The following is a 26,392-nucleotide window of genomic DNA, read 5'->3' as shown; positions in this document are numbered from 1 at the left end:
GACTCTAGGGAAAGGAGGGATTTACAACTTTTATTTTTTTTTTTAATTTCTGCACTATTTTATGGGAGATTCTATACATTGATATTGTGGCTGGTCATAGAACCCCCCCTTAGAAAAAAATTATAATTTTTCTTTTTTTTTGCTGACTCGAGTATAAGCCGAGGTTTTTTTTTTCAGCACCAAAACTGGGCTTATACTCGAATATATACGGTATATAATATTAATGCTGCTATAGGGGATATCAACATAAGAAACAACAATCACCTCTCCTTGCGTTACCATGACCGGCAGCTCAGATCATTGTATTCTTTCTGCAATATGTGGATGGGGATTAGCCAGTTACCGGTTCCAAGGGGACCACTGTAACCAATCAGAGGCCTCAGCTGTGACCTCTTGGCATATGGCACGCGACCGCTGTGACATACCATTCACGACACGGTCACCACTGAGGCCTATGATCAGCTGCGGAGGTCCCTTTTCACAAATTAACAGAGCTGTCAGTGTGGGAAACAGAGATTCGAGAAGAGACAAGTACTCACTTCTAATTTTTATATACCTTGTGGCACCAGCATTGAATACTAAACACAGGAACTAGATAACCCCTTAAGGAGCCATAATAAATTTTCGCTATTCCGTTCCATTCTTCGGTTACCGCATCAGTGCGTTTGACACTTACGGTGATAGTTATCTCTACTGTAGGATAAACTGTATTCTTTAGTCTAAGTGTATTTACATATAAATACCTAGAAATCCTTTGCAATTCCTACATACCCCTATATATCAAATGACAGATCGCTTCCTCATAGCAAACATACCTGTATGCCGAAGTATAGAAAGACCTGGGATGTTATATAATAGATTAACCCTGGTAACTAGAGTCAGATTGTTCACTAGAAACATTGTCTCATTCCCAACGTTCTACTAAAATGGCATTTCCACTTTTATACCATAAATCACTTCTGTTCAGTTTATTCCACATTATAGAAGACTTTGGACTCTCTATCCTGCTTCATATCCTGCCACTCACGACTTCTTCCCGGGATTACTGACATAACTGTAGTTGAAAGGATTTCATTTCCATGAGCTCATGTGTGATTTTTATTACCATAATATACAATATTAAAAAACAGAAGACTATTCTCATATATAAAACAAACACATGACACTCAGCTCTGGAGGTCTCGCTGCTTTCACCATACAATAGAGCGGGGCAATGAGAAGTTACCATGTAGCAATTATAGAGAATTACTGGTGTTTATGTCAGACACGTTACGAGACCTCAGGCTTGTAATTCTTATGTCAATATAATGTAATTTGTACAAAAATACAATGCCCTACCTTGTAACAGAGAAATCTTACCAGTCCGCTGGGGTTCAAAATTTAGCTGAATCATAGGAGGCCTGGAAATCTAAACACAGTTAATCTCAGCGCCATGTTATTAGCCGCCTCGTTCTTAGAAACCGACTGACAGACATGGAATGTTACGGCCCTTACCCCGGCTCACATACACATACTATATGGAGCAGAGCCGAATTTGTGGATTTTGCTGCATATATTTTTGAGTCAGAAGGTAGAGGAGCTTCCTAGATATTTCCCATTCCGTCTGTAGTCAGTACTAGGTTCGGCTCAAAAAAAAAAAGCAGCAAAAGCTGCAACAAAAAAGTAGCCTCAGCAACCTAGGAAAAGCAATACTCACTACAACAATCCCGCCGCTGTGGCCTCTACAATACTTCCCATTCACTCGCAGAGGTAATGATCGCTCATCCGAAAAAAAGGTCAAAGTTGTGACCCATCTCAGCCCATGAGTGGACTTTGCCTCCTGTACCCTCAGAACACACATTCAGAGACCAGCAGGGAATCTGGTAAAAGTTGGAATACCGTATATACTCGAGTATAAGCCGAATTGTTCAGCACAGTTTTTGTGCTGAAAAAGCCCCCCCAGCAAAAAATTGTATTTATTTATATTATATATACTAGCTAGTACCCGTGACTTTGTCTGCGGTGATTGTAGCAGTGGGTATATACAGGCGTGGGTAAGGTTTTCGTACTGTGTATAAGGTATGGGATATGAAATGTAAGTTTGTATCTTGTTTTTGCTGTAATTCAGAGAATACGTGAGACTTTTGTGTTGAAGTTAATTTGTATTTGAGCTGCTATACGGTGTTGTGAGAAACTTTACATAGTGACTTTGGGACAGAAGTATTTGAAGTTAACCCTTTCCCGCCGATGGCATTTTTTGATTTTCGTTTTTTGACTCCCCTCCTTCTAAACCCCATAACTTTTTTATTTCTCCGCTCCCAGAGCCATATGAGGTCTTAATTTTTGCGGGACAAATTTTTCTTCATGATGCCACCATTAATTATTCTATATAATGTACTGGGAAGCAGGGAAAAAATTCAGAATGGGGTGGATTTGAAGAAAAAAATGCATTTCTGCGACTTTCTTACGGGCTTTGGTTTTATGGCGTTCACTGTGCAGCCAAAATGACATGTCCCCTGTATTCTGTGTTTTGTTACGATTCCGGGGATACCAAATTTATATGGTTTTATTTACATTTTGACCCCTTAAAAAAATCCAAAACTGTGTTAAATTATTTTTTTGAAAAGTCGCCATATTCCGACAGCCGTAACTTTTTTATACGTGCGTGTACGGGGATGTATAGGGCGTCTTTTTTTGCGGGACTGGGTGTACTTTGTAATTCTACCATTTTCGGGAAATGTTACTGCTTTGATCACTTTTTATTCAAATTTTTATCAGAATCAAAACAGTGAAAAAATGGCGGTTTGGCACTTTTGACCATTTTTCCCGCTACGGCGTTTACCGAACAGGAAAAATATTTGTATAGCTTTGTAGAGCGGGCGATTTCGGACGTGGGGATACCTAACATGTATGTGTTTCACAGTTTTTAACTACTTTTATATGTTTTCTAGGGAAAGGGGGGGGATTTGAATTTTTAATCCTTTTTATTTATTTTTTTATATTTTTTTTACTTTTTTTAAACTTTTTTTTTTGCATTTATTAGACCGCCTAGGGGTATTGACATGGGTGGGCGGTGTCGCGGATTGTGAGAGCGGTGGGGGTCGGCAAATATGGCTGCTCCGGAGCGTTAAAGAGAGCCTCCTGGAGTATCGTTAAGGTGAGGGGCAAAGTGGTAAAGTATATGTATATGTGATTGTGTGGGGTTAGGGGCGAGGCTGCAGAGGGCAATATGAATTTTGGGGCTTGCTATGGTCCAAAGTGTGTGAGATTGCAGAGATGGTGGTGTGAGTTTGGGTTTTGTGGGGGTCCTGGCACAAACGTATGTACGCTATTGTCACGAAAAGTAGCCTATTGTTTAATCGGGTGTATTAACTATGTTTGTGGAAAATTTCAGCCAAATCGGTGGAACGGTTTTTCCGTGATTGAGGAACAAACATCCGTACATGCAAACATCCAAACACACAAACCCACAAACTCACAAACTTTCACATTTATAATATTAATAGGATATATATATATATATATATATATATTTTTTTTTTTTTTTTTTTGGGGGGGGGGGTCTATGACCAGCCGTAATATCAATGTATAGAATCTCCTATAAAATAGTGGAGAAAAAAAAAAGAAGCTTAAAAAAAAAAAAAAAAATCAGTCCTCAAGCTCAGGGATGGGGCTGGCAACCCAAACACTCCCCCCCTCCCCTTCCCCAGCACCTACTACACTCAAAAACTCCGACCATTTTAATTTTTGAAATTTTCCAGTAGCTGCTGCATTTCCCCCCCTCGGCTTATACTCGAGTCAACAAGTTTTCCCAGTTCTTTGTGGTAAAATTAGGGGCCTCGGCTTATATTCGGGTCGGCTTATACTCGAGTATATACGGTAGTTGTGAGAGACATAAGTGAAGTGAATTTTGCTTCGCATTCTTTTTAATTCACTCAGTCTTCTGTCAAAAATTTGTCTCCACTTGATCCATTTAACATTATGAGGATTTAATGTACCTCATTCATGATTAGGCGCCTCTTCAGACAGGGCTTTGCACCCGCACTAAAATTTACTCCAGCTTATAAGCAAAGTTTATGCCTGATGTAAATGATCGTATATCTGAGAGGACTGTGACCCCACCCATGCTTCGTCTAGACCATATGTCCATCCAAATTTTGTTTCACCACCATGTGACCTCCAATAATCATACAATCAACCAGCAATACAACAATCCTACATATGGCCATCTTGTAGATGTTCTTACCTCAATTATTCATTATTGTCCATTTGCAGTTCTCTCTACTTTCACCAATAGTTTGTATTCCTTACTTGAATATTACTAAAACACTGAGTATCAAGTCCATATGGAAGAGCTGTAATAGACATAGGCCAATATACGAGTGAGACACCATCAAAGGGGATGTGGGCAAACTCAGAAGGAGCCAGAATGGGTGTAGTGGGCCTCATTGGTAAGAAACTGGCAACATAGGTGATTGAAGTCACCAGTCCAAGTAACCACCAAGACGAGCCTGGGCACAAAAGGGACACATTTCTATGGCAAACATTTGGTTTGTAGTGTCCCTCCATGGTTAATTTCCAACCTGATCTGTCATTGATGCAAAGATGCAGCTTGAGTGGAACAGTTGACAAGACAAATCTGTTCTAATGATAGGATCTCCGCAAGATACTCATCGGCATTGGTTGATTCCCTTGTGATTGTATTATCCAGAATGCAGTTGCTTCTCTCAAAGCTTGATGTTAGATTGAACACAAGACCCAACACATTTAAGCTACATTCACATGAACACAGAGAAGAAAAAAAACTAACAAAAAACCACACACCATGAAAAACAGGAAAACCTTCTGTTCCTTTCACAGCCAACTTGCATTCGTAGAGCAGCTGGGAGCAGCTCTGAGCTGTTTGTGTCTGATAAGTAGCGGAGCTTCTCAGATAGGGGAGGGGGAGGTGAGAACTCCGGGATTTCTGAGCTCTTATCAGTCGGTTTAATTGAATTTGGCTGATAAGGGCTGAGATAGGGAGTCCATTACCTCTGTATGTAATGAAAACTGACTCAAATCCAGCTCTGCTACATCAGCTTCACACTGTGGTAATTCATTTACAACCAATCCCGTGCAAGTGAAACCCCGCCCCCCAATGTGCCGAGAAAAGCAGGAAGTGAAGAGAGCACAACAGCCTGCAGGTTAGTGAACAAGCATCATGGGAATACCCCTTTAAGGAGAAGGTGGGACCAGCAGGTTCTCATATGTATGGGGCCTTCTGATTCTCCCCCAAGTAGATGTTGAGGATGGAGAGATTGGTACATACTGAATTTTCCATGGAATATAAGCCACTACTAGAGGAGTTTGGCAATGACAGAAGGAATAGCTGTTGACTAGACATGAATTCTGTCAACACCCAACACTGGAGGACCTCTTAAACTTTGCATAGACTTCCATACCTTTTTAATGAATAGTATTAAATGTAAACCAAATCTTTTAACAAGAAATACATGAAAAATTCTTTTCAGTATATGGTCAAGAAAAATCCTACTTTTTACCATAGAATGTCTTTTTTGTTCTAGCGTTACCCAACATTCTGTATCAATTTCCAGAGTATTGTGATATCAATAATACAAAATGTGTCAAATGGATCATTCCGCTTATTAACCAGGTACAATAAAGAAAACCGCTCATCCGTGGTGGTAAATCTTTATATATACACGTGCTACTTTATACAGAATATGCATTACACTAAGAAAAATAACACTTTACAAGTAAAATGTATACATGGAATCAGCCCGGCCTATAGGGAACTGATACATAACTGGAGGGGATTTCAGAATCTAGAACATGTATATAGATTTCCTGATTTGTCCATTTGATTTATTTTAGAATTCTTCGTCTTCCACTTGCTTTGCCAAGACATTTTTCAATACCTTCGGGACATTTTGTAATGCCTTGAATTTTTCTGCACATAATTCAAGTTAGTTTTTACCTTCTTTGATCCAGTTCTTGTTGGTAATCTAAGAACGCGCCTGCACAACGGTAGTTGCTAGAAAGTAATTTTACTCCAACTTTGGCAAAAACATGTAACTTTTGTAAAATCAGAACGTTTCAATGGTGCACCGATAAATATTTCATATGACATCTCCAGCATTGTCAAAGTAGTGACACGTTCGTTCCAACCCCAAATGAGCTCAAACGTGCAGAAAAATAAATACTCAGCCCTTGGTGAATTTTTTTACAAATATGAAAAACATCAATTTGTAATAAAATAAGATTAGGCCGCCCTCTACACGGAACTGGTGGCAGGGTGTTATAGGTTAGGAACTGGTGCAAGATGGTGCTGGCCAAAGACTGCAATACTTGGAGTTACAGATCGGACAGGACACCGTGTGTGCTCACACAAAGACTATGACCTAGAGACTGAAAGATTGAGGACCATCACTGATCCAGTGCCGTTAAGGAGAACAAGGCAGAGACTCCACAACTACTGTAGTGTCAGGTTATCAAAAATTACTGGAATACTGATATTTTTATGTGTCCAGACACTAACTAAGAAGCGGATTGATAGCCATATATATATTTTTTCATCTTTTTCTTGCAGAACAGAACTCTGCGATGGAATTTTGCTCTAATATTCATACGGGAAAAAAAAAATGCAAAAAGGCACGTATAAGCTAATCTATACTTAAAGGGGTTAGTGTAACCGGAAGACTAACTAGTGGCCAGGGGAGTTGTAAAATGAAAGAAAGACATTGTATGCAACTACCTGGATGCTTTGGTGGCACATCCCCTGTTCCCTCCACTGCCAGTCCAGCTTGGCCAGAAATGGTGGGACACCTGTGACTACTACGGCCAATCACTGGTGTTAGAGGTTACATGAGCAGGACCACTGTGGTGGTCTGGTGAGGTCAGCGATTGCCCGCAGAGGTGACAGGAGCCTTACCAATTTCAACCTGGCTGTGGCAGTAGAGAGAACAGGGGTAAAGATGTCTAAACGGATCACCAGGGATAGGAAAGTATTCACACCCTTCCTAACCAACAGTGGATTCTTGTTTAGCCTGGAAAACCCCTTTAAGCAACACATTATTCCACAAAAAAAATTCTGAATGTTAATAACGACAGTGAGACATTTGTACAAAGTGTAGCTATTTAAATAAAAGTGAAAGTTTACAAGTTTTTTTTTTTTTTTAATACAAATGGCCATAAGCATAATATCTGTTCAAGTACAAGAACAGGACTGACCATTCTCAAGCCTTTAATATTTGCCAAAAGGAAATTGTTCAGTGTATCTTTTCTAGAACGAGAAGATAAAAAGCCTGAAAACAGCGCCGAAATGTAACAGAGAAAATATTACGATTCTATCAAAAATATGAAGGTGCTGTCTATAACAAGGTCTGCTTAAAAAAAAAAAAAAAAAAAAAAAAGGAGACAGCCAACTCTATGCAAAGCTTTTCAGATGTTGCCCATTTGTTGCAGATTTTCACCCTCATGCCCCAATAATTACAATATGTGGATGGGGTAAATTTTCAGCCAAATGTACACATAGGAGCAATCTACTACCGCTAGACATACCCTTACAGGCAATACACGTGCCACCATTAGATTTCTTCTCAACATCAGTAGTTTCTGGGCAAAAAACATAAGACTACAGCATTATAATTTAGTTCAATAAGGAGGTGAACACCGGCGACTTTTAGGTGCCCTCTACAAATGGTTTCCACTTGGGGAAAGTCAGTTTTGTCAGTTAGAAGATATATAAAATGGACATGAGTTTTTTTTTTTCTTTGTTGCTAGTATGTATTATTGCTTAAAGGGGCTGTATCAGCAAAATTTTGCTCTATGAGCCCCACATATGCGTGAATAGCCTTTAAGAAGGCCATTCAGGCACCGCTAATCTTATTTTAAACCCCCGTCCCGTTTTACAATAAAATTATAAAAACATGTATGAGCCTCAACATTGGCACGAGCCTCATGGGGTTTTTTGCCTTCCCTTGGATCAACACTATAGGGGATTGTAGGGTTATAGGTTGGACTTGATGGACTCATGTCTTTATCCAACCTCATCTACTATGTAACTATGTAGGTAAATCATACCTGGACGTGCACCCTGGGCGGTGATGCACGATCCGGCATTATCTTCTGGCACGCCTACCTCTTCTTTTGGCGATGCCCTCCGGTCCTGGCTCTTCCCCGGCTTCATCTTCATCCTCTTCCAATGGTTCAAATCTGATTGGTTGAAATCCGGCGCGTGCGTGTAATAGCGCTCCCTCCGGAGCTACAGTGCACACTCCGGTGGCACTGCCATTGAGAAAAATGGCGCCGAAGTGTGTGCAGTAGCTCCGGAGGGAGCGCTACTGCGCACGCGCTGAATTTCAACCAATCGGATTTGAACCACCGGAAGAAGATGAAGATGGAGTCAGGGAAGAGCCAGGACTGGAGGGCGTCGCCGAAAGAAGAGGTAGGCGTGCCAGAAGATGACGTTGGATCGTGCATCACCACCCAGGGTGCACGCTCAGGTATCATTTACAGATATGTTTTTATAGTTTTATTTTAAAACGGGACGGGGTATAAAATAAGATTAGCGGTGCCTGAAGGGCCTTTTTAAAGCTATTCACGCATATGTGGGGCTCATACAGCAAAATTTTGCTGATAGAGCCCTTTAATGCATACAGACTACAATGTTCAAGTAGCCACGATCACATCTGTAGATCAATGAACCACTGCGGCATGTGATCTGTTCTTGCCAGGATACTTAATGCTGATATCTAAGCTGCCATTTTCATCAGATAGCAGTAAAATGTAGAATGCTTGGGAGACCTGGCGCTAGTCAAATAATTATTTTCACCAAAAGTCATCTAGGTTAGAAGTAAACTGCTCAATAAGAGCATTCAAAAAAAAAAAAAAAAAAATAAAATAAAATTTAGTTATTAATATTTAAGCTAAAAAACCCAAAACATAAAAATGTGACTTTTAGGACATCGCATTGTCACACTCCATTTAAAAGGAGGCTTTTTTTTTTTTCTTTTTTCAAGGGTCATAAAAATAAAATACAGCTACTAGAAGTAAGTAGCACCATAAAAAATAAAATAAAAAATGGTGTAGCCTATATTACTGCTGCCATTTTGGATGTTCTCACTGGCCCTGCAGGGAGGACATCATATAGGTGACTATGGTAGCCAATTACTGGCCTCACTGGTGATTAACAGACGTGACGTCATCCCTACAAGACAGGTGGTGACCACCAGGGCGGCGGTGCTGAAGAACCTGACATATTTTTGTGAGAACTTACCAAGAATCTGTACCTAAACTTAAATTATGTAGCTCCTGTTCATGTTACTGGTCAAGAAAGTGGAGTAGTCTAAGGTCCGGTTCACATTTGCACCTGGGCCTCCGTTCAGTGAGTCCGCTTGGAGCCCCCTGAACGGAAACCTAATTTGCATTAAAAAAAATGTGGTTACCTTAGGAAACCCACAGACCCCATAGACTATAATGAGGTCCGTGTGGTTTCCGCATGAAAAATGCAGAGAGAAAAGTGTTGCTTACAGAACTTCTCTCTGCATTTTTCATGCGGTGAGGGGAATGGCCCCAACACAAATGTGAACCAGACGTAAGGAAGCATCTTCTGCTCCGCAATACAACGGCATATCAACCTACTAAAAGTGTCCCAACACACTATTATAATAGTAGATGAACATAATGCTTCCTACACTTCCAATTCATCATACGAATTAGAAGTGTAGGAAGCATTATATTCATCTGCATTACTCAAAACATGAACTAAGGTCTTGCCATCTTTGTTGCGTGCTTCTTATGTAATACCATTTTGATTTAGGCAAGTCATGTCCAACCTTTGGTTTTACAGCGGTTCTTAAACTACAACTCTCACCTGAGCTTCACAAATCCTAGAGATCGACAGGTTGGACACCACTAATCTAAAAAGGTATATACGGTATAAAATTCATAGACATCACTGCCGCCAGAGTCAGCTCGGGAACAAATTTTGTCACTAAGCGGTCACTCCACCCTAAAGACATTGTGGGAAATGAACATCAGACTAGAACGGAGAGAAGACGGACATCATGACATAGAAATAGTTATGGATATAATGACTAGATGATCTTTGGTTGCCTGTCCACCATAGGACCAAATATTAGCTCCGCACAAAAAGGGTTGCTCCATTGAGAGGAGATAAGAAAACCTACAGGATCTTGCAATCTCTTAAAATACAATAGTCTATTTTTTTTCTAATAAAATCCCTGGTGGATTTCCTCGGCTAGGCCAATATATAATGATCTGGAATTTACCACTGAAGAGAAAACCAGGAATGGGCAGGAAACCGCTACAAAAATATGAAATATAGAATGACGAGAACATTAAAAAAAAACGCAAGAACATTTCTTCCTGAGACAGGAGATCCACCTTATGTGTAGACTTGTTTTTTTTCCTTTCTTTTTTCAAAAGAAGGCATGTGCAATGGCTAAGGAAGAACATGGCCTGGAAATCTCTAGAAAAAAAACACAGTTCTGTGTGGTACGTGAAATGTTTTTAGGATTTATGGTTCATCTGAAGAGGGAGATTTTCAGACTCTTGAATCTGTTTTTTCAGTTCCTCAATAGTGTTTAGCAAGGCCGAACGCTCCAGCTCTAAGGTACGAACAGACTGCTTTAACTTGACTTCGTTGCACTGTAAATTATCTATTGTGGACTCGAGGACATGGATTCTGCCTTTGGATACCTAAAGCAGAAAGAATAGAAATTGCAAAAAATTCTGGATTTGGCACAAAACACAAAGCAAAAGGCAAATTTAAAAAAAAAAAAAAACGTAATTTTTTTTAAAAATTGATAAAGACAATCTTTGGGAGTCTTGGCAGTCAGACACCCACCGATCAATGAAAGGGGTATAAGTGCTCATTTAAGTACTAGACCCCTCAGTTTCTGATCAGATCTCCTCAGTTCAAAACTTCTGGTTTGTCCATATGAAATGTCAAACCTGCGAATACTGATTCAGTGGGAAAAAAAAAAATACCAAAATTGTAAGGAACTGGGTCATTTGTATCTTTTGGTGTGTACATACCTGCAACTCCTCCAACAGGTCAAAGTTCTGTTTGCGTAAGGTATTATTTGCCTTTTCTAACTTATTTATTCTCTGGTTGTCACTGAGAGGAGAGGAATCGATCAGTTCATCCTGTAGTACGTGATATTCCACCTCATAATCCTGAAGTTGCTTTGAAATGTCCATTTCGAAAACCTAAAGTAAAATATAATTATAAAGGAACAATTGACGGTTCTAGATCTCAGGAGGCAACTAATCAATGCCTAAATTGGACAAGTAATAATATACTTCTTCCTCTAGTTGTTATATCTATAAACATTGTTAACCTAGTCTTTGGAGATGGGCACAAAAAATAAATAAAAAAAGACCAAAGATTTTCAATTCGACTGAATACAGTTTAGGGGTGGAATTCAACTTTAGAGGACCTAGATTGGAAGACCTACGCCAACCCCAGTTTTTAGGCTCCAGATTATGGCCAGATTAAGGGTCCATACCAGTGGCGTAAATAAGAATGGTGGAGCCCCATGGCAAACTTTTGACATAGCTCTTTCCCCGCCAAAGACCGCAATCGGCTGAACCTTCCGCCCTGCATTCTAGCACACACTATTATCCCCCATAGTGGCCACTGCACACAGTATTATGCCCCATAGTGGCCCCTGCACACAGTATTATGCACCATAGTGGCCCCTGCAGGCACGATTATGCCCCATAGTGGCCACTGCATGCACTATTATGCCCCATAGCGGCCCCTGCACACAGTATGATGCCCCATTGTGGACTATCCATGAACTATTATTCTCTGGGGTCTTTTCAGAGATCTTCAATGATGGAAGAGACCTCACTTGAACTGGGGCTTGCGTCACATAACGACGTAAGCCCCAGCCAATGTGACGTCTGAAGTCACCAAGTATGCCTGAAGCCTTCCAAGGCCAGGAGATTAACAGCGTTTTTTTTTTTTTTTTTTAAATATTCCCTCACCTCTCCTAGCCCTCCGATCACTATACTTGGGGGTCTTACCCGCCCCCTTACTTACCAATCCTGGCTCCTGTTCATCGCTGCCTCCGCAGAAGCGGAAGCGCCGGCGGCTGTGAGCAGGAGCCAGGATTGGTAAGTAAATCGGGCCAGTTACATTAATATATGGCCTCAACCAATCTCAACAGAAAACCATGTCTCCGGCATTACCTGGTTTATAGTCTTCTCCATTTGCACCAAACCCAGATTTGGCAGCGTGTTCTTTATAAAGTCCACAATAGACTCAAGATTTTCTTGTTGCAAAATTAATGGCTTGTGACTGCCCAACAAACTCAGAGCCACTTTGAAGATAACTTCTGATCCCTGAAGATAAAGCATATCTACAAGGAAAAGTAAAATATATAATCAGTTTTACGAGAATGCAACTCTACTTCACACCAGCCAAGACAAACATGGAACAAGCATCTTAGTATTCACAAGCCTGGCTTGCCTTGTGGCGGAGAAACAATTACACAGCGCCCATTCATTTCAAAACTTTACATAACGCCAGCCATTGCCAGTTCAGCACGTGTGATCTTTTCTTATTCCAAAACCGCCTCGCTGAGCGTTACTTTCTTGTACAGTGCACAATATGAAAAGGACACTTGTGAGAAGGCAAAATCCACTGAATACATTCTACCAGGGGCATAACTAAAGGATTGTGGGCCTTGGTTCGAAAGTTCAGCTGGTGCCCTCATCCCTTACAATAGCGCCCCAATCGTGCCCACGAGCATATAAGCCTGCATATAGTATAGAAAACGGTGGGCTACTGCTCTGATGAAAAGTATTTGGAAGAATTTATAGAGTTATTCCAGTTCATTTTTATTGATGATCTATCCATGGAATAGGATATCGATAAAAATAGGTTTTTTTTAAATTTATTTTGTGGGGGGGGGGGGACTTTACTTTTTTGGAGCAATGAGGGAGATACGGCAGTGCTCTTCCCTTTGGATCCCCATACTGAGTGCTCTACACACGCACAGACTTTTATGGATCCCTACACCGCTCCCTCTGCTCTCCAAAAATTCTGGCTGAGACCATCCAAAATGTATCAAAATTCAGCTGAACGCTTTTGCCCCTTCACTTCAGTAATGTGGGGTTGACTCGGCTCCCAGGCCCCCCTCCATCGATCAAAACTTCTGACATGTCAAATGTTTCAAATACAATAGGAACCCTCTAAAAATGAACCTCCTGGAAAGCTGCATCCAATTCCAAAAACAAACACTTCTCTTCAGGCCGTGATTTGCGATCGTGTATATTTCCAAATGTCAAATGTTCGTTTTACAAACTTGGCCAGAAGTGAGCAGTGTAATGGAATAGTCACGGCTTGGTTGGAAGCGCACAATAAATTTACATGACCCAAACTCCAGGTCAAACTCTAGGCATCTTTTAAGAGAATAATAAAGTCTACAATCTGGTATGATGTAGGGAATGGGACAACCTAGGTCACCAAACCACTGGTCTCCAGATCTAGTGCAGGGTCACTTGCTGCCATTATCGTGATTATGCGAAAGAGTGCAAGTCAATAATGCAAACCTTATTCTTCTGGTTAGGAGATCACTCTCTGGGCAGGATTTTTTAGACCTTTGAGAAGTCTTGTAAGCTGTAAGAAGTGTTCAGTCATGTCTGCTTTCTTGTATTTCATCACAGATATGCACAGCCATAACCTTGTTCATAGTAGAGAAGTCTATTATTACGCAAACCCTCAGCGAGGGAGTGTCTCGAGATAACATACTGTACCTCTACACCAAACAAGTGACATAGCTAAACACAATGTAAATACTAAGAATGTACACAACACATGCTATAATTACTCCATGTAATCTTAAGATCTCACTTTCATACAGTAAAAGCTCAGATTTTCAGTCCTCGGAAAAATGTCATCTGCAGGAACAACTACTAAACTGGTAACATTAAATAGGACCTTCCACCACCTCCACCAAATCCAACTCTGCATCCTTCAATAGGTGCAGCTCCACTGATTTCAGCACAGTTGGAACGTTTTCCCTAGCCACCGCCATTCCTGAGCAATTTATACTGTTATTTTCATCACCTAATAGGTTAACCAGTCTTTCTATTGTCAGGTGGGCAGTCCTGGGTTGGAGGAGATACACAAAGGACCAAGGATAATTGTACGGAAATTAACTGAAATGATTGGTCAGGGCTAGCAAAGAAATTCCAACTGTGCCAGAATTAATAGAGCGTGGTCTATTGAAGGATATAAAGAGTTGGAGTTGGTGGAAGTGGTGAAAGGGCCTCTTTAAAGCTGGGCAAACTAAAGCTAGTCATACAAATAAGCCAACAAAGAAGTCCCAAATGGGACAGCCATCAATCTTACGTGTTTGGAGCCACCCGACGCCTGCCCCCCTCAGCCCAACATGCATATTTATGGTCAAGTCAGGAGAAATATCTGATGACCAGACCAACAGTTATTTCAGGGATATGATAAGTATGAGCCTCAGGTTACATAGTGACCAAGGCCGTGTGATGCTGACACTGGTATTCTGTTCCACTATAATGGGATTTGTATTAGAAATGGACATCTGAATTTCAACGCTCTGGGGAATATCTGGGGATTATCTCCAGGAACGCTCCGCTCCTGGGCTCTGGATCTTCCTCCTAGACCTGTGTAGTATATTCTGTCTGTGGCTGCCGTGGGCAGTTTCACCCTTCCTTCCATAAATTTTCTGAACTGTGATCCTTGGTATTGGATTTTCAGTCCACCAACTGTGAACCTCCAAGTTGGTCTGTCTTTCGCTCTCACTCCCCTAACTGCCCCTTCCCCTCTTTTTTTGTTTCTTTTTCTTCTTCTTTCCCTCATTGTTCTCTCCTGCTTCTACCCATTTCTCCTTTCCTCCTTCTTCTCCCCCTTAGCACCTTCCACGGCCGGACCATCTTGGGATCCCCGGGCAGTCCATGAATGTTTTGTTTAGTTTGTACTGTTTGTATAATTGTGTAAAACACTGATGGCAAGAAATCTGGTCATGCCTGCCCAGCTCTTGCTAGGCCTATAAGTCCACATTTTGGACACGCGTACGATTTGGCTTAGGTCTCCAACAACTACTGTTCCAATACTACCTCCTCCTTACAAGAAAACACTTGCCTATTCACCTCCTAGCCTCTTACATCTACCACCATATACCCAACAGACTGCAAGCTACTATAAGGAAATGACACATAGTAGGGAGTTCTATCATGACGGGGAAGTTAATTTTGCTGAAGTCTGTGCTGTCATAGTTTGCACCAAATTACTCAAGTATTGTGCAATATTTGATACATTTAGCACAACCAATTCTATAATTTCTGTTCCACTACACCATCTCATTATTGGAGTGCGACTGCAACAATGGTTATAACTTTTGAGGAGTTTTGGTATATCTCACCTTGTCCACTTTCTCACCCACTTTTCAAAGTGAAATGCAAAAAGTCGCAAAATTTTGCCCAATTAAATTTTTGCAACTTTTTGATCTCAATGCTGGACTCAATCAATTCCCCTCATCGTATATCTAGGTCTCTATCGATTCTATTCCGTGTTTTATTACATAAATATTACATGTGTAAAAATATTATAAAATCGTTTTCTTTTAAAGGAAGATTTATTTCTCCTTCTTCACATTCAGATTTCAGGAAACACAAGGATGGCTGTACAACCTGCCAACAAAATCAACCTCGTGTGTCAGTAAACCTTTCCCAATGCCAAGTCTTTTCCATCCTGCCCTAATATCTTAAACAGTCGCTCTAAATGCTCTGCTAACGGATTGCTCAGTGGAAAACATTAAAAGGGAGTAGATATAACCCAAGGCTACTTATTAGAGGTAACGCTAGAAAATGCCAGCGCAAATCGAGTGAGAAGACTTGTATAGAAGTATTATGTGATAATACTGACAAATGAAGAAGGTTTCTCCTTCAGGCTGTGATTCATCACGCTGAATTCATAGACGGGATATACAGTATCGATAGCGCGAGAGACGACTTGGCATCATTATGACAATCTGAATTACGAGAACTACACAAAAGGTGTAACCCTAAGTAGTCAATCAAACATGTCGCTCATGACTTTACACTACGTTGTGGCCACTTGCACCTTTATTATCCAAATAAAACTACATTGCCATCTGCGCTGGTATCAGTCCAGTGCCCAGTCCATCCAGGAAGATAACAGATACCCGACAGATTCCATTAAAGTCAAAGGAGACCCTCAGGATCCATTATTGTCAGTCTTTAGATGGACCAGCTTTACGGTTTAAACCATTATTCTGGTTCTACAGCGGACAAGAAAAATGAATCAAACAACGCAACAGGGAATGCATCTTAAAGCCTGCTTTGAATATGCCTGGGTATGGGTACAATCCTTGTGAACGTGTGCAAGATGCATCCGATGGTAACCATGTGGTACTCAAAATCCTAAGCACCTGTTGCAAGTTTATTGATGTAACTCTTTAAAAGGATACTGTACATATTCCTTTAAAAGGTCACCTGATGCTTTATTGTTGTCTCCCAAGTGGGTCCTGCTTCTTGTAGCCAGTGCCTGAATACTAGGGTTGAGCCAATCTTGACTTTTCAGGATCAATTTTAAAATACGATTTCCGATCATTTTTCATTCGAACCCGATCTCGATCCCAATGCAAGTCAATGGGATTTTTTTACTAAATCGGAGATCGGATTTTAAAAACAATCCTATTCACTATACAGCATGGAATCTAACAATTGAACACTTTAATTGTTAGAATCCATGCTGTGTAGTGATTTTTTTTTTTAATCACTAAGTAGCCAGAGGATTTTTTTTTTTAATCCTCTGGCTACTTAGTCCCCCCTGGTGTCCACTTACCTGCAGAGATGGCTGGTCCGGTGCCCGATGTTCTTGTTCTTCTTCGCCTCGCTTCCCCCTGCCTCCCAGGTTAGGAGAGTGTGGGCGGGTACTGGGAGGGGAGATGTCACTTCTCCCCGCCCTGTACCCGCCCACACTCTAAGCCACAAGCCTCGCCTTCTTCCTATCTCTTTAAACACTAACCTGGGAGGCGGGGCCAGCGAGGCGAAGAAGAATGAGAACACCGGGCACCGGACCAGCCATCTATGCAGGTAAGTAGCTACTAGAGATGTTAGCTAGTCTCCCATTAGAATGAATGGACGCAGCCAGCGTTAGGGGGTTAAGGCTGTGTGTCGGCTGCTTCCACTCATTCCTATGGAACCGCAGCGGAGCCTTCACACTGAGTATACACTCCGCTCAGAATGAGTCAAGTGTATACTCAGTGTGAAGGCTAACATTGTTAGCTTTTCCCACAATGCTTGGCCAGTAGCAAAACATTGTGGGAAACCATCACCGATCTCGATCCCACCTAAAAAGATCGTGTTCGGAATTCTGATGGCGATCGTGAAATTTTCTCGACTGCCGATCGGAATCCGATCTTTTCCGAACACGATCACTCAACCCTACTGAATACCCTGACTTTAAACCCTAGAGGATCATTTGATATAAACTCAGAAGAAAGAGTCCTCACTAGGAGACCGGAAGCATAAGGACCCCCCCCCCCCACCACCACCACCGTAAACATTAGAGAAAAGTCACCCATACTGGCGGATTTAAGCAGGACTGTCCAGCTATCTGATGAGGGTTTTCAGAGAAGGATTGGTATGTTGAGTTTCTATGACCCATTCTTTTGTTTTTCCTGGAGATAAGCCTCACCAGAGGTGTCTGACAGCTGCTTTTTCCCCTCTCCTTGTACAGAGCATATACATGCTTGGCTGAGCTCAAAATGCCAGAATATGGGAGAGTTCAGCAAGATAGTTGTCAGGCAACTAAACGTTTGGCCAACAGCTATCTAATGTGCAAGCCCAGCTGAAGACTTTGAAAAATTCCATTGTACACCCAAAATCTGACAACCAAGATTGTACTTCTACTACTTCCAACACCTCTGTTTCTACTAATCCATAATAATCTCCTCAATAACAGCCTAATTGTTAATCTTCTCTAGTATTGTTATTCAAGCAATCCACACATGTATCCCTTTAAATCCACATAAACAACCAGAAGTGTTTCCAGAAAGAAGTATTTGTTATTCTAGGAGAGGATCCATAAAACGGATAGCAAGAGAAACCACTGCTGGGAAAAAGGTTTGCTTCTCACAGCATGAGATATTCACAAAGAAAATGTGATTTTTGTTTGATTTTTATTTTATTAATATAAACGGATCCAAAAATTAGTTTTTCTGTATTTTATAGCGCAAGCATTTTTACAGTGGTCAAAGCTCTGCTTGTTATGGGAAAACATATCTATATGCAGGAGAAATGGCATTTCAGTACAACATACAACTGTTTCCGCATTGGTGGGAGTCCTATTGCTTAGTTCACAATGAGATCTGCCACTGCTGTGGTGGCCCAGTGCCTGGGGCTTAGCCTAGTAGAAGTGTCGCTAGGTTGCCCACCTTCTGGGCGCTTTGTTGGGGAAATGGTGATAGTTGCCATATGGCGCTGCACCCAGCAAAGTAGGGACACACTATAGAGAAGTCGCCATAAAATAGTATACGTATAGAAGCTCATTAGCTAAGAACCTCATGTTCATTTTTGTACATTTTGCAGAGCAGTCTAGAGCAAAGTATAACATACAAGTCTTTCTCTAAAATATTGGTCCTATTGCTCAGATTTGCACAGTGAGACATAGTTAGTTAAAAGGGGTATTCCAAAAATTACAAGTTGCCACCAATCCTATGAATCTGTAGATTAGTGAGGGCACAGTGGCTAGCTACAAATATGGGCATCTCTTGTGTCCATATAAATATAGCGACTGACACTGGCACTCTCGCTCTGCCAAACCAGTATCCCTATGCTGTGCTGAAGAGATCCAACAGATCGAAACAGCACTGTCCACAGCTGGGATTCGGTTCCTTTTGGAATAGATTTACTGGTTTGGTAAAACCTCACATCATAGCATTAAAGCTTGTTGAAAAAGTTGTGCATGATGTTTAAAGGGGGCTACCCCTAGAGGGCAGCAAGCAGAGGCAGTTTTCCTATTTACATCTTGGAAAACAGATTTGCATATTTTTCCCATAATCCCCCAGTGGAGCAAAAAAGACTTTGTAAGTCTCCGTACGTCTGTGAAAGTGCTCACTCCTTAAGGAGTGATATTATCCCCAGACTACCAAAGAGAAGCAGAAAACAATGCTGGGCCTTCTCTGGCAGTCCCATAGAAACAACCCACCAATCCATTCATATGGGATGTAGAGGACCCCTTTGCTCCGATCCGTGGGGTGTTTGCATATGTACCGTATATACTAGAGTATAAGCTGACCCGAATATAAGCCGAGGCCCCTAATTTTACCACAAAAAACTGGGAAAACTTATTGACTCGAGTATAAGCCTAGGGGGGAAACTGTGCTGAAAAATTCGGCTTATACTCGAGTATATACCTTTTCCATTAATTTTTAATAGGAGCAGTAACACAAATTCTACCAGTCATGCTGACATCATGAAGTTCACAAAATCTTACATCCTTAAAGTGATCATATACACAAATCTGTGGATCACAAACAAATACAAGAAGTGGTTTCCTTTTTTTTTTCCCCACCCAACTCACTCAGCAATTTATTATATTCCCAAACTCTGTCATCTCTTTCATCACCACGTCCGAGAAGACTAACAAAGCATACATGCAGCTTACCAAAGACTCTGGCCACAAAACCAAGAGGGAACTGAGAGGCAAACATGGTGAGAAACCAAGGGGCGGCATAGAGACTAGGCCCAATCTCATACTCTTCTAGATGGTTGTACAAGTCTCTGTGATAGTCGTGAAGCAGTCGGGAAAGCTGGTACATCTGGATCTACAAGACAGAGAGAAAGAGGTTAAAGGACAACTCACTAGACTTTTCTTAGAACAGTACTGAAGTGTGTTAAGTTTCTGTTCTCAGGGGAATTACAAAGGAAATTAGGAAATTCTCTTTAACAGAATCTGTCATAATCCTTACAGATCAATCGCATTCAGTCATCACTACTGCGCAACTTCAAGGAACGCTCATAAAATAAATAGATGTAAGCAAAATGACAACATACAACCAAACATCACAGTGCATTCTTACAAGTTGTTGCCATACACATCAATGTGATGGGAGGACATTCGTTCTTCATAAGACGTGTGATCATATAATAAACAAGATGTCTGCCCAGGCTTTCGATCCAAATGTAAGAAAAACAGTGGAACTGCACACTCATATGTTGGACTGAGGTGCAAGCAGAAAATGGGTCCTCCGACCCTGTCCGAATCCAAAAAAGAAATTATCTGCTGCACACTCTTGATGAACAAACAAATATATTTATTGTGAAGTTAACATAGGTTGATGCGCCATGGAAAAAATGGTATTTAGGTAGAAATGAAAAATCGATCCAATGTTAAGCAGGGACGTTTCGGGCCAGATCAATGTGTGAAGTACAAGGAGCCTCCATGGCGTGGTCCACGTGACCAATGTGTCCTTGTACTTCACACATTGATCTGCCATGATGAAGGTCATTGGACCGAAATGTCCCGGCTTAACATTGAATCAATTTTTTGTTTCTACCTAAATACCATTTTTTCCATGGCGCATCAACCTATATTAACTTCACAGTAAATATACAGGTAGTCCTCGGGTTACGACGTTTCGTAGTTACGACTAGAGATGAGCTAAAAAGTAAAGCTCCCTCATAACAGAAAGCTGCCAGCACTCCCGCGTAGCAAGGACGAGCCTGCGGCAAATCAACGCTGGTTCTGCAGCAGGCTCGTCCTTGCTAGTCGGGAGAGTTGGCAGCTTGCCGTTACGAGGGAGCTGACTTTCTCATAGGAATGAATTGACCAGCGTTGATTGGCCAGTGTACAGCATTCGGCCAATCAACGCTGGTTCTACCGGAAGCTCGTCTGTGAGGAGGCGGAGTCTAAGATCGGACCACAGCAGTCTCCATTGTGGTCCGATATTAGACTCCGCCTCCTGGCCAGCATTGATTGGCTGAATGCTGCACACTGGCCAATCAACGCTGGCCAATGCATTCCTATGAGAAAAAGTAAGCTCCCGCATAAATGCAAGCTGCCAGCTCTCCCTGTACAGTACGTGATTTAGTGTGCAGCGGCTCGGAACCGAGGAAGACTGTACTGTATTGCACACTAAATCACATTGATCCATTCCTACCCGGCGTCGTGTGGTATGTTTCCAACTTACACCGAAATTCGGTTTACGGCGCTGCGTATGAACGGATCAACGTCGTAAGTCGAGGACTACATGTATTTGTTTATTCATCACTGAATCAAGAGTGTGCAGCAGATAATTTCTTTTTTGGATTCAATTTACATCCAGACACCTTTCAGCAATGTGGGGACAGGAGAAATTACTCCCATAGTCATAAGTAAAAGTTAAGCTACAGCAATAATGGGATTCCATTTCTGAGCACCAACGACTGGACACTCCAAAAGTGTATCGGTGACATCACCGACAGGTCATATATTCAGATCCATATCAGATTAGGACGACAGTTTTCATTTTTTTGTATTTAATAATCTGATTATACAGATCCACAAAAGTTTGGGGCAGGTGTTCAAAAGATTCTACAAAGTAAATACTGTTACAGAAATAGAAGCGTTAATAGATTATTTTGTCAATTAAAGTGAAGTGAATGAACAAAAGAGAAGTCTAAATCCCATCAATATTTGGTGTGACCTTTGTCCTTTGGAGGAGGAGTCCTGGAAGTGACAATACGGCCCCCACAGAACCCTGGTCTCACCATCATCCAGTCTGTCTCGGATTACATGGAGAGACAGACAGATTGGAGCAAGCCTACATCCACAGAAGTTATCCATGAGGTCTGGAGCAACCTCCCTGCCGAGTCCTCTAAATGTACCAATTGTACATAGAAGAATTGATGGAAGGCAAAGGACGGTCACACCAAATATTGATAGAATTTTGATTTCTGTTTTGTTAATTTACTTAGCATTTTGCTAAACTCCAACGTCTCCTCACCATTGTTATGGTCCATTGGAAGACCAGAACAACAGATAGGTGGACCAGAAAAAAATAGGCTACACATGAGTTCGACAAACCTCATTGACACTAATGGGATCCATTGTTTCAAAACTGTAACTGGCAGAGGAGAAAGTCCTCCATGCAGGACTCTTTCCTCCGCCGATTTTCAGGTGCACACTGACCAATTCACCAACGGAGACTCTGATGCAGATGTGTATATAGCCATAACTATTAACACTTCTATTTTTGAAGACATTCTAAACCTTGCAGCATATTTCCAAAACCTAAAAAACGTATGTGGTAGACTTGTTGCAGAAGTTTCTGTGACTGACAATCCATTCCAGATGGATAGGACGTTTGCAATATTTTTTGCAGCAAGTCTGCCAGGTGTTCACATAACTTCAGACTTAACAGCAGGTAAACTCCATTTTATTTCTGATGTGTTATCATCTACTGCTAGTATCACAGTGGTACTCTCTCCTTAAAGGGGTTGTCCCATCACAAGGATCCTATCTATACTGCTTGTTAATGTGGATGTAAGACTTTTCCTAAATACACTGCTTCAGCAAAACTTCTTTGTTTGTCCACTATCTTACTTTATTCAATTCATTGTTGACACAGCCCTTGACTTATCTGCTCAAAACTCAAGTGATGTATCTGCTGCTCTCAGGGGGAGGGAGGAGGGGCTAAGTGCACGGGAGCGAGCCTGTGTTTCTAGCTATTCTTGTGTCTGCACCACGTGACCAAGCTCCCTGCTCTCAGATAGGGGAGAGGAGCTGCTTTCATTTCTGAACTCGTCTTCTGTTCTCCCAGTTAGACAGGCAGTCTCTGTATGTAACACAGAATGTAGTTGCTCCTGCCTGTACTTCATATTCCAATATTGTGCATATAGTGTTGATTGAGGACCTTTGATGACATCACAGGCCCTTCAGATGCCCCATAGGATCATGCGGTGGGCGTAGCTACATGCTAATTTGTGGGCGGAGATAAACGGCAGGTTGCATATGAAACCCCGTCCACCAAATGACGCAAGAAACCAGGAAGAAAGAAGATTTTACAGCAGTGAAGACTGGTGAGTATGTGACGTGGGAATATCCCTTTAAGAAAACTTTTCTTAAAGGCCTCCTTGCAGTGTATGGGGACTTATGAGACCATGGGTGCCGTGCTAAGACTTGAGAATCTGGTGGAAAATTGAAACTTGCTCAAGCACCACCTTCTTGGATATAGCTCCTTGTAGATTAATGTCTGGTCTTTCTAAAACCTAGTGGCATTAATCTGGCATAATGAAATGGTATAATCTGGGAATATAACCAAGGCAGAATATCTCCTCCAAAAGGAAGAAGAACCCATGCACAGACAGGCGTTTCAAGGTCACTGCACCTCCTTAGTAAAAACTGGGAATTGACCTATAAGGAGTTGGACCAAGTTCTCCTTTTCTACCAAGTAGGAACTACTAACAGTCCTTTACCAAGGAAACGTTAACATTAACTGGCAAAAATTTTCCAAAAATAAAATTTCAAGTTGAATTTGAAGTAGTTCGTACCTGTAAGGTGACCATATCAGGACGGTACTGTTTCCTTAATCCCATATCGTACATCAGAAACTTCAGCAATTTAAAGGCATCCTCTTCGCTCATGTGCAGCAGCAGAACCCCAGCGACAAAGCTGAGCCCTTGGCAGTAACCCACTTCAGGATCGAGCAAGGAATAGGCCTTTAAAATATTGTAGAGTGACAGCTGTCCTGCTCCCAGCTGGGCCGAAAAGTATGGGTGTGTTGGGAAGGTGCGCCCTAAGAAAACAATTGAGGTTAGCAATACAAATAGGTTTACTTGAACCTTGCTATCAGGGTAGGTCAAACAAAAACAAGAGTCTTTTGAAGAAGCTTTATCTCCTTAAGTAAACTTTCAACACCAATTACAAGGTAAATAAAACCAACTTGCCTTTGCCCCTATGAATTAAGTATGGAGATAATGATAAGGTTCACTGCTGCACATCAGATAAAGACATTATAAAATAACTCCATGCTATCTTTACACCCAGACAAATCATGTCTTACACCGATCATTACTCTGTGGTCTTGGTCATGTGCCGAACTGCAATATACGGCCATTGAGAGATTCCACAGTGACACCCAATGGAGACCAGAGTCACTGACATGTACTGATACACTCGAAATGTTCATTTCTCCCATTGGAACCTCAACCTAGTCACATCCACCATTAAAAATTGTACATTTTATTATTTTATTTGAGAACACAAATCTTGGGAGAATTTCTTGATCGGTGAGAAAATACCACATTATTAAGAGTATCTGAAACCAAAATGTGTTTTCTATTACTCTTCTTATGATACTTCTTATAACTTTGGATGTTTTGTGTCCCCATTTAAGGGGATGTCAGGGGAAATTTTAAGCACATGCTCTTAAAGGGGGCATCCCCACTGCTGCTCCAGAACACCTGCGACGCCTCTATCTTTGGCTGGATCCTCCCCTTCACTGTCGTCTTCCTCCTGCGTCACCTCAGACGCCTGCGCAGTTCTCTCTGACAGTGAGACAGTAGTAGAGCCGACTGCACATGCCGGCCGGCGGCCATTTTTGGGAAGCCACTCTTGCTCTTGTAGTTCAATGCAGGAGCGGCCTCCCAAAAATGGCCACCGGCCGGCATTCACGCCCGGCTCTGCTGGTGTCTCACTGGCAGAGCCAACTGCGCAGGCGTCGGAGGTGATGCAGGAGGAAAACGACAGAGAAGGGGAGGATCCAGCCGAAGATAGAGGCATCACAGGATCGTGTTCTCGAGCTGCAGTGGGGACGCCCCCATCGCATTTTCAGCGCTGGGGCCCGCCCCCATCGCTGCGAGAGAACTAATTTGCATACCGGTAAAAACCGGTATTTCTAAGGAACGGCGCGGCAGAGATCACATCTAAAGGTAAGAGACGAATAGCCTTTCTAAAGGCTATTCCAACGTCTTATCCACAAAAAAAGAGGTTTTAATGGTAGAATCCCTTTAATGGGTTAAAAACCAATACTTACTTCTTAGATCGCCTACCGCTCCCATTTCATCACTGGTTCTCATTAGTCTCTACTTCCTGCCACAACAGTCTGTCAGCAGGAAAGCGGTATCAGACTAATAGCAGTAACTTGTAGGGTGGTTTCCACAATTTCCAAAAATGCCTTTATTGCAGCTCCGTTTTCATGAGTCAGGGTCAGGATTATATTTTTATGCAAATTATCTATAAAGGGCTGTAAGGGCATTTCTTCCCCTGCAAGGGCTTCAGTCTCTCCTCTACATAACCACTCCTAACTGGCGCCCAACTCTTCCCCCCATTGCTTAAGTGACACCTGCTACTTGCTCACACTTTCTGGAGTTAGGGTCAGCTATCCGGAGCAGAGAGCAAATCCCAATCAGGATAAGACACGTCAATAAAGCCCTTTTAAAGGTACTGTCATTAGTGTGATACCGATTTTCCTGCTGACAGACTCCCTTTAAAATGGGTTGTTGTGGTAAGTGGGGGGGGGGGGGAGATGTCCACTTGCTGGAACTTTCTTTTAATGGTTACTCAGGGCTAAGGTTTTTATGGCCTAGTCTTTGGAATGTACAAACAACTCGGAAAAAGAACAAGCCAACCGTCAAATCAGCACAAGTTCAAACCATTTATAAAAATATAAATTTTATTAAATCTTTGGTAAATAATTACCACTAAAATCAAAATACAGCAGGGCAGATGGATTTAGCCAGAGACATGCATAATCGACACTAAGAATAAAGACCTAAGGCGCTATGCTGAGTAACAATGATAACAGATACAGGTGAATGTAGGTGAACATACCCAATGGGTTCAAATTATGGCACTCAAAAGGTATATAATCAATCATAGATATAACAGTACATCATAGGTAGTAAATAATATATCAAGACAAATGTATATAAATGTCAAAATAATAAACCATAGACAACTGTGAAAGACCTAAGACTGAACACAAGTATCAAGGTCAAGAGTATACTTAATAGTAATAATGTCAGTATCAAAGAGACCTCCTCATCTATAAAATTCCACAAGTATTATGAATGATAGTGTCCGACCTGAGCCCTGAGGTCTCTGGTTTTTCATATCGTATTGTCAGGGCTCAGGTCGGACACAATATCATTCATAATTATCATCATTATTACTACGTCTCCCCTCCCACACTCTCCTAACCTGGGAGGCAGGGGGTAGTGAGGCAAAGAAGAATGAGAACACCGGGCACCGGACCAGCCATCTCTGCAGGTAAGTGGACACCAGGGGGGACTAAGTAGCCAGAGGATTAAAAAAAAAATTCTCTGGCTACTTAGTGATTAAAAAAAATCACTACACAGCGTGGATTCTAACAATTAAAGCGTTCAACTGTTA

The 26,392-nt window shown here is 41.6% G+C and overlaps 1 protein-coding gene across 5 annotated transcripts in view; it reads right to left on the bottom strand.

Moving 5' to 3' along the window:
• Positions 1 to 9,557: 9,557 nt before the first annotated feature.
• The window catches only part of TBC1D1 (TBC1 domain family member 1), a 171,224-nt gene continuing 154,389 nt past the window's right edge, over positions 9,558 to 26,392 (bottom strand). For all 5 annotated transcript variants that reach the window (XM_075261323.1, XM_075261330.1, XM_075261333.1 and 2 more), the window contains 5 exons: positions 23,551 to 23,795; positions 19,685 to 19,844; positions 12,202 to 12,371; positions 11,041 to 11,214; positions 9,558 to 10,701 (listed from right to left, as the gene is read on the bottom strand). In XM_075261323.1, coding sequence (XP_075117424.1) covers positions 10,513 to 10,701; positions 11,041 to 11,214; positions 12,202 to 12,371; positions 19,685 to 19,844; positions 23,551 to 23,795 — 938 coding nt within the window. In that variant the 3' untranslated portion in view covers positions 9,558 to 10,512. The remainder of the gene's footprint in view (positions 10,702 to 11,040; positions 11,215 to 12,201; positions 12,372 to 19,684; positions 19,845 to 23,550; positions 23,796 to 26,392) is intronic.

This window comes from Leptodactylus fuscus, chromosome 1 (assembly GCF_031893055.1).
Source record: "Leptodactylus fuscus isolate aLepFus1 chromosome 1, aLepFus1.hap2, whole genome shotgun sequence".
Taxonomy (NCBI): Eukaryota; Metazoa; Chordata; class Amphibia; order Anura; family Leptodactylidae; genus Leptodactylus; species Leptodactylus fuscus.
The sequence above is the reverse complement of the archived record's forward strand: the minus strand, read 5'-3'. Positions and strand labels throughout refer to the sequence as shown.